Source organism: Engystomops pustulosus, chromosome 4 (genome assembly GCF_040894005.1).
Source record: "Engystomops pustulosus chromosome 4, aEngPut4.maternal, whole genome shotgun sequence".
In the NCBI taxonomy this organism is placed as follows: domain Eukaryota; kingdom Metazoa; phylum Chordata; class Amphibia; order Anura; family Leptodactylidae; genus Engystomops; species Engystomops pustulosus.
This window is the reverse complement of record NC_092414.1, coordinates 159,869,135-159,886,109: the sequence shown is the minus strand read 5'-3', so window position 1 is coordinate 159,886,109 and position 16,975 is coordinate 159,869,135. Positions and strand designations below refer to the sequence as shown.

Below are 16,975 nucleotides of genomic sequence, written 5' to 3'. Positions count from 1 at the left end.
ATCTCCAGTACTCTAGCGAAAGGGACATACCTAAGCTATGTGGTTGGCAATTTCCGACACTCCCATAGTAATGAATTGAGCAACAGGATACATAATTGACCTGCATGCAGACCCCTTTCATCTGTATCAAGATTTTAAAATGTTTTTCCATGTGATATCCTGAACAGAATACAAATCAATATTTTCTATAATAAATAAAACAAGTCACACTTGAAACACATTTACGTATGAATTAATTTATTTAAAGCAAGTCACCTATTGTTGCTGCCATGTTTTATGGGAACGAGCATTGAAATGCTCTTATTTTTTTGTCTGGGATAACTTGAGTGCAAAGGATGAAACAGGATAACCAATGGTACACAAAGCAGCAAGTAACAATCCATTTATATACCATGCAGCATGTATTGTTATAAATGTATAAAACTGTCTCTTCACAGTATAAAAACCATAAAACATATGTATATGTTTATATACATGCAGAAATTCATGTAGATGATAAGAACATATGATCCTGGGAATACAGAATACAGATTATATAACATTGGGGATCACTGTTACAGATGGGTTATTCTAGAGGTAGATTCCCATCTTTTCAATTGATACAACAACGGATTGGAGGTTCGGAGGAAACTGTTATGTTGTTTTATCTTATTTTCAGTATTTAGTTTTTAGCTGATTTCTTTGACCTCTCTGTATTACTATAGCTGATGATAATTACGAATGTCAGTACAACAGAATTCCATTGTGTTACTAAATGTGGGTAAAAATGTTATAAAAGCGTTTTCCCAAAAAATTGCTAAAAAAATATATCTTTAAATGATTTGATAACAAAACAAGTAGAGTGAGAATGAATTAGGATCACTTTCTATAAGAATGAATTAGGATTACCGTCTATGAACACTTCAATACCTTGTAGCCAGTCAAGAATACTGGATAAAAAGGTTAGGAAATGATATGGTATATTCACAGCTGCCTTATGATAAGACAGAGGTAGACAGAAAAAATGAGTGCACCCGTTCTCCCGTCACTGAACCACTGGATTTAATAACCGATTCTCAAATGCAAATGTAACATTTCTAAAATGTTTTCTTTCTGTGAGTTTTGGTCTTAAAACAACCCACAATTTGGAGGGCAAAAGAATTAAATTCCCTGCTAAACCCTTCCATGTTAGAAGAGCTTGCAATTTAATGCAGGTCACACTAGAAAGGCTGGATATTATAATACTAGCTTTACTTAAAATGTTAAGGAACTAAAGAGCTGATTTACTGCAGTTTCCAGCTATTGCATTAGCTGAAATAGGACTCCAGGGTTCCACGGCGACGAACATCACAGGTCCAGCAATGGAATCCACCTCCTAATGAATTCGCATGGCGAATACTCACTTTAACAGTGGAGATGCCTGGAATAAAAAAAGAAAGAAATTGGCATCATTCATAAAAAAAAAGAAGCCAAAAACACTTCCAAAAAATTTCCTAAAAATTGTGATGCATAAGCCAGATAGCAGCCATCACATAACTCACCTAACTTCTCAAACATCTTCTGAATGGAAGTCTCATTAGCATCCACCATTACACGTTTCTCATCCAGCATTAAGACATTCATGGAAAGCCATTTTGATGACATCCATAGAGGATGGTCTGCAAACGGAACAGTACATGAGATGGTGATGAAAAAAATTATTGTCATAGAAGATATTAACCACCGTCATACATAGATTGATGGTAAAATAAGATCAAAGTCGTGAAGATTGACCGGTCTATGAAGATCTCTCAATAGACACATCTTATGTGTACCGTATTTTTCGAACTATAAGGCGTACAGGATTATAAGGCGCACAATCAATAAATGCCTGCTTAAATGTCTAGGTTCATATATAAGGCGCACCTGATTACAGGCGGTCCCCTACTTAAGGACACCCAACTTACAGACGACCCATAGTTACAGACGGACCCCTCTGCCCACTGTGACCTCTGGTGAAGCTCTCTGGATGCTTTACTATAGTCCCAGACTGCAATTATCAGCTGTAAGATGTCTGTAATGAAGCTTTATTGATAATCCTTGGTCCCATTACAGCAAAAAATTTTGAAACTCCAATTGTTACTGGGACAAAAAATAATTTGTCTAGAACTTCAATGATAAAATATACAGTTTCGAGTTACACACAAATTCAACTTAAGAACAAACATCCGGACCCTATCTTGTACGTAACCCGGGGACTGCCTGTATAAGGATGAATGACCAACAGGTGGCATACCTGTGCACAATTCAAGGCAGCTGTTGTCTGTAAGTACGGTTCATATATAAGGCGCACTGGACTTTAAGCTGCACCTTTGATTTCTGAGAAAATCAAAGGATTTTTTTGCGCCTTATAGTCCGAAAAATATGGTAATATCATACATTTTCATTGTGACCATAATAATTTCAAGAAGAGATCCTTCAGCCACTTCTTATCAATGAAAAAAGCCACAAATTCAATGGTCAAGAGTTTTATGTTCCATCACAGCATAAACTGTTCCAATCCTGTATACACAGGCACCACTAGAACCTTAAAGCGAACATGTCATCAGCAATTTAACTAATATACCACTACCAGAATATTGTCAAGCAGCGTAACACCTTCTATTTTTTTTTCTTACAGGTCCCAGTGTGGTGGCCTCATCCAGAAAATCAACTTTGAAGTGAGATGTAAATTGGCTGTATAAAGTCAGGGAGGAGGAGAGTTTAACACTGAAGTCAGGTGGGAAGCTCTGTCATCGGACTTCAGGAGATCTGGTTGGGGATGTCTCTTGATGCAGGACCATCAATTACAGTGAAAGGGGCTTTCAGAGGAAGAGAGAGCTTGACTTTAGTGTTAAAAATCTCTGCCACCTTTACTTTAAGCAATAGATTTACATCTCACTTCAAAGTAGATTTTTTTGATGACGCCACCACACTCATGAAAGAAATATGATCTGATTTGGAAGGTGTGTGGCTGGTTGACAACATACTGGTAGTGGTTTATTAGGTCAATTTCTGCTGACAGGTTCCCTTTAAAGTGGTTGTAGCTAGTTAGTATGCTATCCACCAAACAAGGTGATGAATGAGGGTCTAACAGCTGGGATCCCCTCTCACTGATAATGAGAATAGGACCTCGACAATCTGGAGACTGAGTGTCATATTCTCACTAATTGGTGGAGCAACAAGACAAGCTGTCCTGTGTCATTATTCAATAGCATGGGAGTGTCTGAATTTTCAGAGCACAGAGCTTAGCTATCTCTGGCACTCACTGAATGAGAGCAATTTCCAACTGCTCCCATAGTGTTGGATTGGATTGATTAGTGAGAGCGGGATCCGCGTTCTCCAGATTGCTAGAGGTCCCCTTCTAGTGAAAGGTGGGGGTCCCAGCAGTCTGGCTCTCATCTGTGGATAGGAGATAGCTACCAAACTTTGTATAACCCATTTAATGTGTGTTAGTTGAATATTAATTGAGATACGTCACATCCATTAGAAGGAGGAGAAGCATTTACAAAACATACCATCTGGGATGAGTGGAGTGGGGGGAGTGACAATAGTCCAGCCAGCCTTTTTGAACAGGTCAATCTATTAAAAAGCAGTAAAAGGGTTTTTAGAAGTGCAATTTTTTTATTGTTATCGCTATTATTAGAATAAGCATTATAAGTAAATGATTTGAAGTGACAGATAATAGATAGATAGACAGATAATGTAAAGATGATAGATGATTGATAAAATATAGAAAGATAGATAGATATGAGATAGAGAGAAAGATAGATGATTGAATGATAATAGATAGATATATAGATAGATAGATAGATAGATAGATAGATAGATACATTTAAAAAAGTAGTAGAGTTCAAGTCAGCACAGTTTGTAAGACTCCACAGAGGTGCAAAGCCCCCAAAGCTCTTGGCTTGGTCCTCTTGTAAGTAGAAAATGTAAAAAAAAGCGGGCAGCACTCCAGGGTCAAAATCAAAAGTTGGTGATCTTTATTGAAGAAGTGGCGACGTTTTAATGTAGGATACCTTTATCAAGCTTGATAAAGGTATCCTACACAGAAACGTCACCACTTGTTCAATAAAGATCACCAACTTTTGATTTTGACCCTGGAGTGCTGCCCGCTTTTTACATTTTCTGGCTGTCTAGATAGATAGATAGATGGTATTCACCTGATGGCAGGGGCGATCTGGGTTAGAGAGTACAAGGCCTGGTCCAATAATATTGAAGGTTGCATCAATATGCATGGGATTGGGATCCTTAAATGAGATGACATGTACTTTGTACTCAGGGGCCAGATGTCTGCGCATCCATTCAATTCCAAGGTAGTTTGTCACCTAATATAAAACAAGAAATCTTATGGTAGAAAACAACAGCAAAAGCAAGCCTGGTGGTTGCCAATTATCCATCTGAAAGTCATATCTTTTCACAACAATAGTCTGGAAATATGACCTCAGAATCTTGTTGGCAGCCAGGATACAGTAAAAGTTGAGAATCAGGAAGCAGCTTATTCCGTGAAGTCTTCATATCACAACTATAGCTTAAAATAGATCATTATACTATAAATAAATATGCAGAATCTATAGTATTCTAGTTACAAAGCTACAAAAATGAGACCATGGCACTTCATATACAGACTTTATGGTACCTGTACAATAATAGAAATAGTACAGAAAGGTGGCAGGCACAGAAAGCTTTCTGTAATAGCCCACTCTTACAAATGGAGCATCTAATCTGTTATGTCTGTCTTTAAGGGGTGGAACATAGACTGTACCTGGCTTCTTTGTGCAAATATATCTCTTCCAGCTCTCATAAAGTCAGCAGCATCAAAACAGGGCTCAAACTCTGTAGTAACAAATTTTCCTTGAGCAGCGAGCTTGTGTCTGTCTTCTACAGTACGGATAGGGTATTCCTGAAATAAAGACATTACATGTGTGACTTGTTACATTCATAGCTCTGAGACCAAAATATGTAGGCCCTGTACTAGGAGGAGATGTTTTCTGCTATACACAAATATGGCAATTACTAGAACAGTGATATCTGCTGCTTGTGGTAAAAATAATGATATATGTAGCAGAGCTGAAGTAGTGAATTAAAGCTAATTATATTATAGTCCTAATATATATGCGTATATACGGTAACTTGGAAATTTTTTTAAAATAAAAAGTCTAATAATATTTGTGATCCCCTCTGTGTGGAAATGGTATAATCAAATACAGTCATAAAATGTATTTGAGTCTAATATATATTGCTAATAAATTAAATATTTTTTCCTATTGTGTTGTGCAGATAAAGAAGATTGTGGCTCCTATCCTTACATGTGAGCACATTGTACTACACTGGGGCTTATTTACTTAGGCTCCATGCGCACACTTTCATCAGACTTTCCGACGGTTGCGACAGGTGTTTAATAGCGGTCTGCACTGGGATTGTGTCGCACGCGATCAGATTTTGGCAATCGGATTTTGGCGTTCGGATTTCATGCGACAGAAATTGGGGGTCAGGCGATCCGACTGATTCGGACAGAGTGTGGGATTTAAGGAATTGGTGCAAAAAGTATATTGGCAAATTGTATAAGTTTTCATTACACAAACCATATCAATTATTTGCAGAAAGTGGACAACCCCTGTAAGTATTTTATTCTAGCCCTCTAAATCCATTCCAATTCATCATGTGGCCCATGGGAAAATTAATTGCCCAACTCTAGTTTAGGGGATTCGACTTAACCTCAGAAAGGGAGCTTGTGTTTCAAACAACTGCACATTGATTTAAGTCATTCCCCTGTCATATGTGCAGTGGTTAGAGCTGGTTATATTAGGAAATTGTATTACTGCCCAGCAGCCCCCTCTAGTGGACAGATTATGCACATTACTGTATGTCTCACACAATCTAAAATGTTTTACAACTACAGTGTAGGAAACATTTGCTGCGCTAATAAAGAATATTCTGCTTCCTTCCTATAGAAAAAAGTGGCATCTGGTGATTGTATTTGGAATTATAGAAATTTCAGTGTGATAACTGAAGTACAGAAAATGATATGTAATTGACCATTGGTCAAAACATAAAAAATAAGAAACAGCTTTACTATGCTTCAAAAAGGGCTAATAAATTACCATTTGTATAACTTATAATGAAGTTGTAAGTCACTTCAAGATCGGTGGCGCTAGTGATGTCATCTCCTAGTATTGTTTTCCACTAGACAGTAACCAGCTTGCAAAACAGATTTTATTGGGGATGTCTCAGGGATAAAAATAGCACACTGCTTGAGAAGGAGGTAAAAAGTTGAAGGGGAGTGTGGTTTGTGTGTATATGGATAGATAGATAGATAGATAGATAGATAGATAGATAGATAGATAGATAGACTTGTTGTAATACTATGTGAGTACTCCCAAATGGCTGCTTATGTTATGTCCATCGTTAATTGTAAAGCAATGATCAAGTGAAATGATGACATAAAATGGATTGCAACTCCAACACAAATGACACTTTAAGCACATACAATGGAAACACACAAAAGATCAGCACACACAAAACACACCTGCCATTATGAGAGGAGTCAGGGCCCCCCAAGGAGCCGCAGCCTCTTGAGCACCTTCTAGTGACTGGAGACTGCAGAGAGCTGCACACTGCCAGCATCTCCTCTCCTTTAGCCCAGTTGGCAGTCCTGCCACCAACGATATAGGAGAGAAAGTACCAATGGGGGAGTAAAAACTGGAAAATGCAGCACATTAGCCCTTTTCTATGGCTAAAGGTAAAAAAAGAAAAGAAAAACAAGAAAAATGAAAGATATAAAATGTTACCTGGTCATAGAGCTCATCAGCCATTGTTGGTTTAGGTGCAGTGGTCCACTTTGCCCCCCGACGGAAATAGTCTTTAATCAGAGGACGGTAGGCCCTATATTCGAAGAAGCGGGATCTCCATGCCATAGGGGCTTCAATGATCTCATTACCAACAACCAGCAGGATGTCTCTAGGCATAGCAGCATATAGACCTGCACATAAAATGCAGCAAAATCATAATCAAGTTTTGTCCATATGGAGGTATGTGACTGGTACTCCAAGCATTGAATCAGCTAGGTGTTTAGGATCATGCCCTATTAATACTGGTAATGCCCCCTTGTCAAATTTATTCATCAATTTCCACAAGGAAAAATAAATGAACAGAACAAAGTTTTAAGACAAAATGGTCCAAAATTGTTAGTTCATGGTAAAAGTAGCTGACATCCCAGGACAGGTGATAGGTCCTCCCTTTGTCCCATGATTTACAATCATACCTAAGCCACAGGTTGTTGATTGTGGGGGTCCAAGCTCAGGCACCCTAACTGCCTGCGAAAATGGGTGTCCTATATTCCCTGTTTATATGTGGAGCACCTTGTTTATTTGACTGCAACTGCTCCATTCAGATCGAGGGAACATGAACCCCTTGTCAATGGGGTTTCCAGTGGTGGGACCTCCCCACTGAGCAGATACTAGTCAACTATCTTGTCAATAGGCAATATTTTTAAAATTTGGTCTTTATACACATTTTAAAGTGATGGCATATTGCTAAACTATGCAATTACTGACTGATAAGCCAGTGGTCCAATTGTTTAGACCAGTGGTGGCGAACCTATGGCACGGGTGCCAGAGGCGGCACTCAGAGCCCTTTTTGTGGGCACTCGGGCCATCACCCCAGCACACCAGACAGGACTCAAACAATCTTCCAGCAGTTCCAAGCAATTTAAAGGATGCTGTTTTCACTCATATATTAAAGTGATACTGACTTAGAGTACAGAGGGACACTGGAAAGAAGCTAAAATGTTGCAAATTTTCCATCTTGTCCTGAGGAGGCCAATATGATGGAATGTTGTTGAGGAGCATGGAGCAATAAGTTACTGCTTTAACTTTTGGTTGGCACCTCGCAATAAATAAGGGGGGTTTTGGGTTGGAGTTTGGGCACCCGGCAGCTAAAAGGTTCGCCATCACTGGTTTAGACCCCCGAAAGAGAATGGGGGTATGTTCCAGTTCTCAGCACAGTGGGTAGCGAGCACTTCATTCTCCGTACTGCTTCTCCCCATAATGTAATGGTGGGGAATCACTTTTCAAGCTTTTATTTACATAAGGAAGATCCAATTGAGAAGAATCTTGAAGTAACTTCACTAGCTCCTTATTGTAGTGTCTGCCTTGTCACGTGGCAGAGGGAGAGTTACGTCATTTAGCAGAAATTCCCTCGATGGTTAGTGCAAACCCACAAGAATCGTACAACTGGTGATTATGGCCGAAAGTCATTTGTTGTCATGACTACAGGCACTGACATGAGAAAACCGGCAACAATGCCCATACTCATGAGTTCTGCAAGGTCTCCTAAATGAATGTCCTTTTTATCTGCCAGCTTGTGCCCTTCACTGTTTTTTGCCACCTCAACAAGATCAGACCAATGTGCCCCCTGGGGTTACAACAACTGATAATTACAGCCATCCATAAAATAAGAGGCCGATTTATATGATTAAAACTTAACAATAAAGTTTCTTTTGTATTACTGTATGAGGGACTTTATTCAGAGGATCTTATCAGCCTGCTGTGATTTTCCCATGCTAAAGCAAAGATTAGTCATTTTCCTGTGAACAGCGCTGCCCTCTTCTCCTTTAGTTGCACATTACAATGGAGCAAAGTCTACACCAGGTCATTCATTATAGTGTATGTCCCTTAGGCTGGATTTACATCTTGTTTTTTCCCTACATTGTAAGGACATGTCGGATTCCCATCATGTCCTCACACCATATGGCACATACATATCTCACTGTATTTACACACAGTAGGATACGTCTTTCGGTGCCTCCTCCTCCCCTCTGAACACACAGGAGTGAAATTTGCAGTTGGTGATTGGCCCCTACTGACGTTATCACTGGGGTCCTCCCTCCGCTGCGGGACGTATTCCCTCAACAGAGGAAGGGGGCAATGCACTCAGGAAGGGGGCAATGGCTATGTCACTCAGCAGGAGGGAGCATGATGGAAAAAAGTACCTTGCTAAGTTTTTCCATCCGGTGTTTTGCACAGTATACGATGTATATTGGGCAGACTAAGGCAAAAACTATGCTTGTGTATATATCTCCTGGTGTGTATATATGCTGAGTATATTAAAAGGATGAGGTGTGAATTTAACCTAAGGCAATATTCACACATGTATGGGGGGCGTATATACAGCCGCAAATTTTTGGTCGTATATATGTCTCCCATAGTCATCTATGACGCTCAGGCTCAGTATGGGGAGCACAGTGTGAGCTCCCCATACTGTGCTGTGGCCGCAAAAAAGATGCTCTATCTCTGGCTGTAAGAAAGGCCGCGTGGCGCTATTTCCTATGGAGAGGGGAGGGGTGAGCAGCGCTCATCCCTACTCCTCTCCAGTGCGCCTGAATGTAGCACCCGTGTGAATGTAGCCTAATACTGAATAGTGTCCAACATCTCATTTCCCAGGTGCCACCGCACACAATTAGATTGAACTACTCATGAAAAGGTGTTAGTTTTTTGTCACAAATTACATTAAAAATTGAACATACATTATTCCCACCACATTTTCACAAATTTGTTGTTTGCTTAATTGGTTTATGCACTCCTGTAGATGAGAAATGAAGTGGCAAATAATGTAGCCACACTAAGGGCTTATTCACACAGGCATGTCGTCATAGGATTTGTTTTGTTTCCTTTTTTATCAGCTTTTTAACACATTTTTTTTCTCACTTCCGTTTGGAAAGGACACGTGAAAAAACACATGGAAAAGAATAGTTCATCAGTGAAAATCACAGATGGCATCCTGAGAAAAAACAGCTATGTGTGAATAAACCCTAAGCTTAAAAATGTGAACGGGAGCGGCACCTGCTTTTGACTGCTACACAGATCACGGAACCTGATCAATTTGTGACATCTGCAACATATGAACTACAGTGTTTCTTTTATTGCCAAGCTATGTGATGTATCCTAATAAATAGGCAGATAATCGGAACTGCATATTACATATCAATCCAAAATTAGATACTTGATCGTAACAAACCTGTGGATTCGAAGTCTGGTGTTTTGTATTTCACTGACCAATCGATCACCTCAGGTCTCTGTACAATAACGCCTTCATGGCGTAAAATATTGCACATTTCCTCAATTTCAGCAATGGCTTTCTTCACATGTTCCTGAGGAAACTGAGAGCCTCCATGCTTCTGGTAAAAAGGCCAATACTTTTCATAGGTGTTTGCCTAAAAATGGAGACAAAGGAATCGTTTCACAATATATTGCCTAAACAGCTGTACTTAGTATGACGCTCATCACATTACTCCTAATAGAAGAAGCTGCTACAAATCTGACATAGACATCTGCTGCCATCATCTATACCGATCCCTGCTTCCAGGATATGTTATATAATCCACTAAGCACAGCCTCTCTTTTACTTTCTGGGAAAAACATTTTAAGGAGCAGATGCAACACTAGATGCCATGGACAGCTGCCTCCTGACGTTAGTTAAATGGCTTTGCCAGACTAGAATTGTCACTGGAGCTGACAACTGTACTTTAACCCTTTTACAGTCATGTCTGTTTTGTGACCGTTATAATGGAATGTGTAACTAGAAGGGTTAATGTATATGTTTATGTATAGTTTGTATGTGGATATGAGTGCTTGATCCTCAGTTATTGCTTATAGCTGCATATTCCAGTTGAAACAGTTGAGTTTTTTTGCCAGACACAACTTTTGTGAGCTTCTATGAAAAAGTGTTAGTTTTCAACAGCTTAATCTGACTGTACTTTCCAGAGTACACTTCAAAAGCGGAGGCTTCATACAAGCGAGTGCTAGTACTGACAGATTTTCGTTCTATGGGTTTGCCTATTTCTCATTATCAATATACAATTAAAAATGCTAAAGATTTGCAAATTTTTACAACATTAATAGATTATCATTTACATTTATTTGGTCAAATTAGTCTTGAGGCCCCTGATGATCAGATACTAATGGTCAATCCTTTAAATCAATTTTTTGATAAATGATGTAGTGAATTCATATCCAAATTGCTATATATCGAAGTTCTGTTTTATTTTTGTAGATTACAGGCAGTCCCCATGTTACGTACAAGATAGGTTCCTTGGGTTTTACTTAAGTTGAATTTGTATGTAAGTTGGAACTGTATATTTTATAATTGTTGTACCAGACAAATTGGTGTAATGGGAGCAAGGATTATCAATAAAACTTCATTATAGACACCTTACAGCTGATCATTGCAGCCTGGGAATAAAGTCAAGCCTCCAGAGGGCTTTACCAGAGGTCACTGTGGGCAGAGGGGTCCATCTGTAACTAGGGGTCGTCTGTAAGTCGGGTGTCCTTAAGTAGGGGACCCCCTGTATATTTACACAGATCATAACTACACTGTGTATTGCAGCAATAAACCCACTTGGCATAAAGATGTTCAAGACTTTGGCGCTCTTTCTTTTCTGAACTGTAGCAGTGGACGGGGACCAGCTGTCCTCATTTCACATGCGTCCGAGCATGTGATTTATGATTCATCATTTATTTATGATTTATGTCAACAAACATAGCACTCTTTTGCATAAGTATGAGTGGTAAGCCAGTGGTGTGCCATGAAAAAGTGAATGAAAAGGGAGTCTATAAGTAATTTTTCAAGGTAGCAGCCCTGAAAATCTGTGTAACCATAAATTTTGTGTATGTTGTTAGTAGCAAGCAGGACTGCTAAAAAATGAATTCATATTTCAGAACTGTAGCATCATTTCACCACTGGTGGTGGTTTTCACACTGCTGTGCTCATTGCTCTCTGCATTGAGCTGCTTTGTGGCCCCTCCCTCTGCGATTACGGTAGCATCCAACTAAAAGCCTTATATTATTTTAATCAGAGCAGAGGAGGGAGAGGGGTCAGTGAAGCAACTCAATGCAAAGAGCTAAAACCACAGAAGTGTAAATAAAATGACAAACTATATACTTACTATATTTTTATTCTATTTTCTATTTACCTAAAATACTTTTATGGGACCCATATCTATCTTGAGAGCAAAGGTATATTTACCCCCATATTACTTGCTGTTTAAATAGAGCTGTGTTCAGATCTGACTGTGTGCTTTCCATTCAAGTTAATGGAAGCAATGAAGATAGCAAAGCAAGCAGAGAGGTCACCCTTAAGGCTTGTGATTGGTTACTGTGGTGACCTGCCCTGGACATGATGTCATTGCTGAAGTAAACAGAGGGAAGTAAACTTACCTTGTACCCTGACAAACAGCGAGAAGTAAACTTACCTTGTACCCTGACAAAATCCTTGGGTAGACACAGGGGTTTGGCTTTGGTTTGGATGCATTTAAAAAAACAACACATGACTTGTCTGTGTTACTCACTCCTCAGATGTTAGCCCCCACCTTTGTGTTGTTTTTTGAAATGCATCCAAACCAAAGCAAGGTAAGTTATAACACACAATTATATTGTAATGCAAATGCTTATAAAAGACTGAGAGGCATTTTTGCACTGCAGTGTAATGGGCTTCTGCAACCTTTAGTGAAAATGAGGTCCCTGGTGACAGGTGTCTTTTAACAGCAATGCTAGAGGATCTTGGTCCATGACAATATGATGATATTCACCCTTCAGTAGCTGCATTTTCACATTTGTTAAACATATGGCCTATTTTGGCTTAAATCAGCATCTTACCTTCACTTCAACAGTGAAAGGAGGAACACTTGCATTTTCTGGTCTCCCTACAATGACTTCCTCTAATGGGTCCCATTCATTGTAAGAGCAGACAGGACTGTCTTGGGAGACAGTTTCATCAGCAGTGCAGGTTTTTCGGGTTGCTGCAGCTGCCTGGGTGCTTTGGAAAGTTCGCTGCACCCATCCAACGAGGCCTTTGCTGAGCTGAAAGAGGGAAATAAAACATAATATTATTATTATTATATCAAATCACCATTTATTCCTATATATTAAATGGTTACTAAACCTGAGTTGAAAAGTATCCCCATACATATGTGTTTAAAGATGTCTCTGAATGGCCTCAGAAATACAGGAGTATTGTATGTATTGACCACTGGAACAGGGTATATTTTTCTAAATATGCAGCATATAATTGTATTCCTTTATCCTTACGATTGATGTCACTTGCATTGGTTTACAGTACAGAGGGAATTCTTTGTGTAGCTCCCATGTGGTGGCTCCTGGTATAACAAGTCACTGCATGAAACCGATACAATGTACAAGTGCAGTGCCCTCCTGCATAACAGGGCCTCTTGTCTGAAGGGAGATTGATGGCCATGTTGTGTGCATTTGATGACTTCCCTCCATGTCAGACTGCACGTACACATGTCATCTGTTTTATCAAACACTCCAGAGACTTGCACTGTGACCCCCTTTACTTTAAGAGAACTAGTGGTCAGAACAAACTTTGTCACAGCTGCTGTAAACACGATTATATGGCCGCTATCTTATCAACAACCCCTGAGCAGAGCATTTCCTAGAGGATGCCTGCATAGTAACAGAATTTAGTTTAACCATTCCAATGATGGGAATCAATTAGGTTAACAGATAGGTAATTATAGATCTACATAACCACTGGGCTTATAGCTTACAATCAATCTAGAATATGTGCATACTGTACTGTTCCCTCCAGCTGTGGCTGCAAATGCAGATCCCACTGGCAATAATGGAGCCTGCGGTTCTTCTTTTGATCTGGCCTCTAATGGTATGTTCACAAATTCACTTGCAGAAGATTTGTTGCTGAAGTGTCTTATGGTAAAAATCCATTCCATGTTTTTGAAAGGAAACAGTAATGGAATTTTCTCCCATAATTTTCTATGTCAACAAAGTTAAAATTTGTTGCCCATCTACATTTTCCTGTAGGGTAGAAGCAATTCTTGCTGCCGAACACTTTGTGATAACCATTTTCTACAGATATCACTGCTAAATAAAGAGTCACACAATTTGGATACATTTAAAGAAGCACACTGGCTGCCCTATAGCTGCAGAAGTGCATTGGGGGTAAACTAAGACCCCAGATATATGCTATATGTTTCTATAACGCTACATATAAACATTGCTTGGAAGAAAAAAATGTTAAATTCACCCTTTCTGGATGAAACAGTTGTAAAACATTTATATAGAAATGGAATCAATTTTTTTACCAATACACTGTAGTCTGTGTAACAATGGCCTTTAAACATCTCAAAAAAATACAAAATATGTGCAACTAGTGTGCCAGGAGAAAGAAGTTATTCACTATGATGAATGGGTGCAGAGGCACAAATTCAGTTTGTAAAATGTAATTATTTTGGTGGTTAGTGTACAGTCATTTAGCCGTTGGGCAGAAGTTTAGAAAAGTGATGCTTATAGTATAGGAAATGTTTTAAATAGAGCAAATTACAAATTAGGACTAATTCAAATTATAAGTGTCCTAATACAAAGGCAGATCTGTGGAGTAGAATTATGATCTTAATGTCCCAGTCTAACTTGACAAATACATGAAAATGATGAATGGACAGAATACACTTGACAATGTGGACATGGAAAGAACATTGCAAATCTGATAACCGAGACTTGTTACAAATTGTAGCCTTGGCACTATCACCATGAAAGATAATCTGGTCACTTTAACAAGACTACATGAATTTCAAGGACCCTATTTTTATAGTAAGGAGAGATAATGCTGTAATTACAAGGCAATGGGTCTATAGCTAAAATTGTATGTGCAACTTCATGTAAATGTTACATGATCTGATGTAATTGTGTAGAAGCTGCAGTAACCAGACACTTATTCATAGTATCTCAGAGCCAGTGTTATGCAATGTGAACAGGCATGTAATGGAAGGCATGAAATATAGGAATACAGACCATGGATCCTATGTAATGGACAGCTTCAGCGCCCCTGCTTCCTCCTCTCACACACCTCACACGTAGCATGGTGCCTGGATTACCTATGGATGGGAATGTTCTCACTGAATGAAAGAGAGCTAGCAGCCCTGTGTTATCCCTACTAAAGCCAAGTAGTGTGGAACCCTGCAGGGCTGTAAAAGCTCTTTATATGAACTCCACAACCCTCTCCATTGGCTGCTGCTGATAACAGGTGGTGATAGTGTCAGAGCTAAAGGTCACAAATTCCCAGATTAGAAAGTGTCTCTTGCTAGAAACGTAACACCTTTTCCCTTTTTTAGCTGAGAAAAGACAGTGGGGTGCAATGTGTAAAAACATCAGACCCCAGAACATCTGCACGCCCTGTCCAAACACTGCACATACTGAGATCTAGGCAGCTGCTGAGCCAACATCTGCTGTTGGGCTGTGAAGCTGACTTGGAAGCAGACTTTGTGCCTGCAGATTGTGGTGTATTGCCCATACAATATAATCATTACCAAACATATCTAAACCATACATTTAATTCATATGTATGGACAGTGGTTTAACTTGAAGCTGATGGCCTCCAGTGCAAAGTCTGTGCCAGGCCCCCAACTATAATGTATGGCTTATTATACTATTCTTCTCATGTGGGAAAGTGACACCTTATGGGCCCCTTAGGCCTCTTGGGCCCGGTTGAGACTGCACCTTCTGCACCCCTTCAAGTTACACCCCTGTGTATGGAGTTAATTTAATCTAAAGTCTGATGAAAAAAACTAGCATTCTCGAAAGCTCACCAACAGTAATAATCAGCCTCAATAAGGTTACGCATGTTTCCTTCACTTTTATTCTGCTCACTATGGCTAATGCGGTACAAGACTATACTACTGGCCTTATGGTACTTGCTATTCATGGGCCTAGATTACTTTTTATTTACGGTAGATCCAAACTTAAAGGAAATCTACTTCCAAGTAGCTCCAGTGGAAGAAAATCCCCAGGGCAGCGTATTGCTGGCTGTGTTCTTTATTAGTTCATTTACGATATGATACTTTATTGATCCCTTGTGGAGAAATTCTTTTGTACACAGCACTCAGGCACACTTGGTACAAACAGATGGGGATACAGATACGGTTACATACAATTACACCTCCTTTTTCCTATGGGGGCCATCCCCATAGCCCCTGCAAGCTTCACCGGGCTATGACTCTTACATTCCACACGCCTACCTCCGTGTTTGTAGTATCCAATGAAGCTGACGTCAAATTCATGCCTAGTAGATAGCGTTGCACCACCAGCTTTAAGTATCTTTCTTTGCAGCCATGCGATGCTGTCGGCTTCTTCTACAATGTGACCGCTGGCGGAGGCGTGCTGGGGGGGTGTCGGCACGCCCCCTAATGAATAACGCCGACTGCTAGCGCGTCGGATCGTTTTAAATCCATTTACTGCACATATATTAAAAAAAAAAAAAAGGCTAGGGAGAAAGGGGCTGGGGGGAGGTTTATGGGGGGCACATTAGCTCTGTAGGTTTTCTGCGGTGACAGGTCCTCTTTAATGCACATGAGTGGGCTTGTGACATCGGCTTTAAAGAACATTGAAACCACATCCCAGTAGAGCTCAAAGGTCCATCGCCACCCAAAATCAGTAGGTTCAATTGAATTTCCTCCAGTGTGTATGCCAACTTTAAGTAGAAGCTGACCATTGTTGCCATAAGAAGTGCATAGGTGAGCATGCATGCTACATTTTCAAGCATAGCAACGCCTCCCTCTTTAGTTATTCTTGGAACCTCCATGTATATGAATGCAGAGAGCTGCCTCTACGTGGGCATCTCTTCACTTCAATGGGTCTATCAGACATTTATGACATATCCTGTGACATGCCATATTAGTCCTAGCTGCAAACACCCCTTTAGTTGCAAATGCTATTTATATACCAATTGCATACATTAAGATCTATGCATTCATCATATACTATATGCACATGGATGTGTCTTATTCCATTTTTTTAAGTCTATAATATAGTAGATTTGAAAGAACCTAATAAATAAAGACTAGAGAAGCTCATTAACTGTATGAAATATATAATCAGAACCTCTCATAAGAAAATATTTTAAGTATTTAGAATTCTAATTTCTGGAAATGTTGCTCTTCAATACATCT

The 16,975-nt window shown here is 39.5% G+C and overlaps 1 protein-coding gene across 1 annotated transcript; it reads right to left on the bottom strand.

The window, feature by feature from the left end:
- Positions 1 to 230: 230 nt before the first annotated feature.
- GATM (glycine amidinotransferase) lies at positions 231 to 14,987 on the bottom strand. Its single transcript, XM_072148320.1, has 9 exons — positions 14,823 to 14,987; positions 12,654 to 12,857; positions 10,018 to 10,213; positions 6,792 to 6,982; positions 4,766 to 4,903; positions 4,164 to 4,328; positions 3,516 to 3,579; positions 1,521 to 1,637; positions 231 to 1,399 (listed from the first exon to the last, which is right to left on the bottom strand). Exons 1-9 carry the CDS (start codon positions 14,889 to 14,891, stop codon positions 1,287 to 1,289), a joined length of 1,257 nt encoding a protein of 418 aa, XP_072004421.1. The 5' UTR covers positions 14,892 to 14,987; the 3' UTR covers positions 231 to 1,286.
- Between the last annotated feature and the right edge of the window lie 1,988 nt (positions 14,988 to 16,975).

What these genes read in the sequence shown, in the direction of transcription:
- GATM (XM_072148320.1), bottom strand. Translation starts at nt 14,891, where the DNA reads ATGCTACGTGTGAGGTGTGTGAGAGGAGGAAGCAGGGGCGCTGAAGCT. An exon ending in TATTTGCACAAAGAAGCCAG is followed by an intron (nt 4,329 to 4,765) that starts GTACAGTCTATG and finishes GTTTTATATTAG; the next exon opens with GTGACAAACTACCTTGGAAT. An exon ending in CACTCCACTCATCCCAGATG is followed by an intron (nt 1,638 to 3,515) that starts GTATGTTTTGTA and finishes TTCCGTTTGCAG; the next exon opens with ACCATCCTCTATGGATGTCA.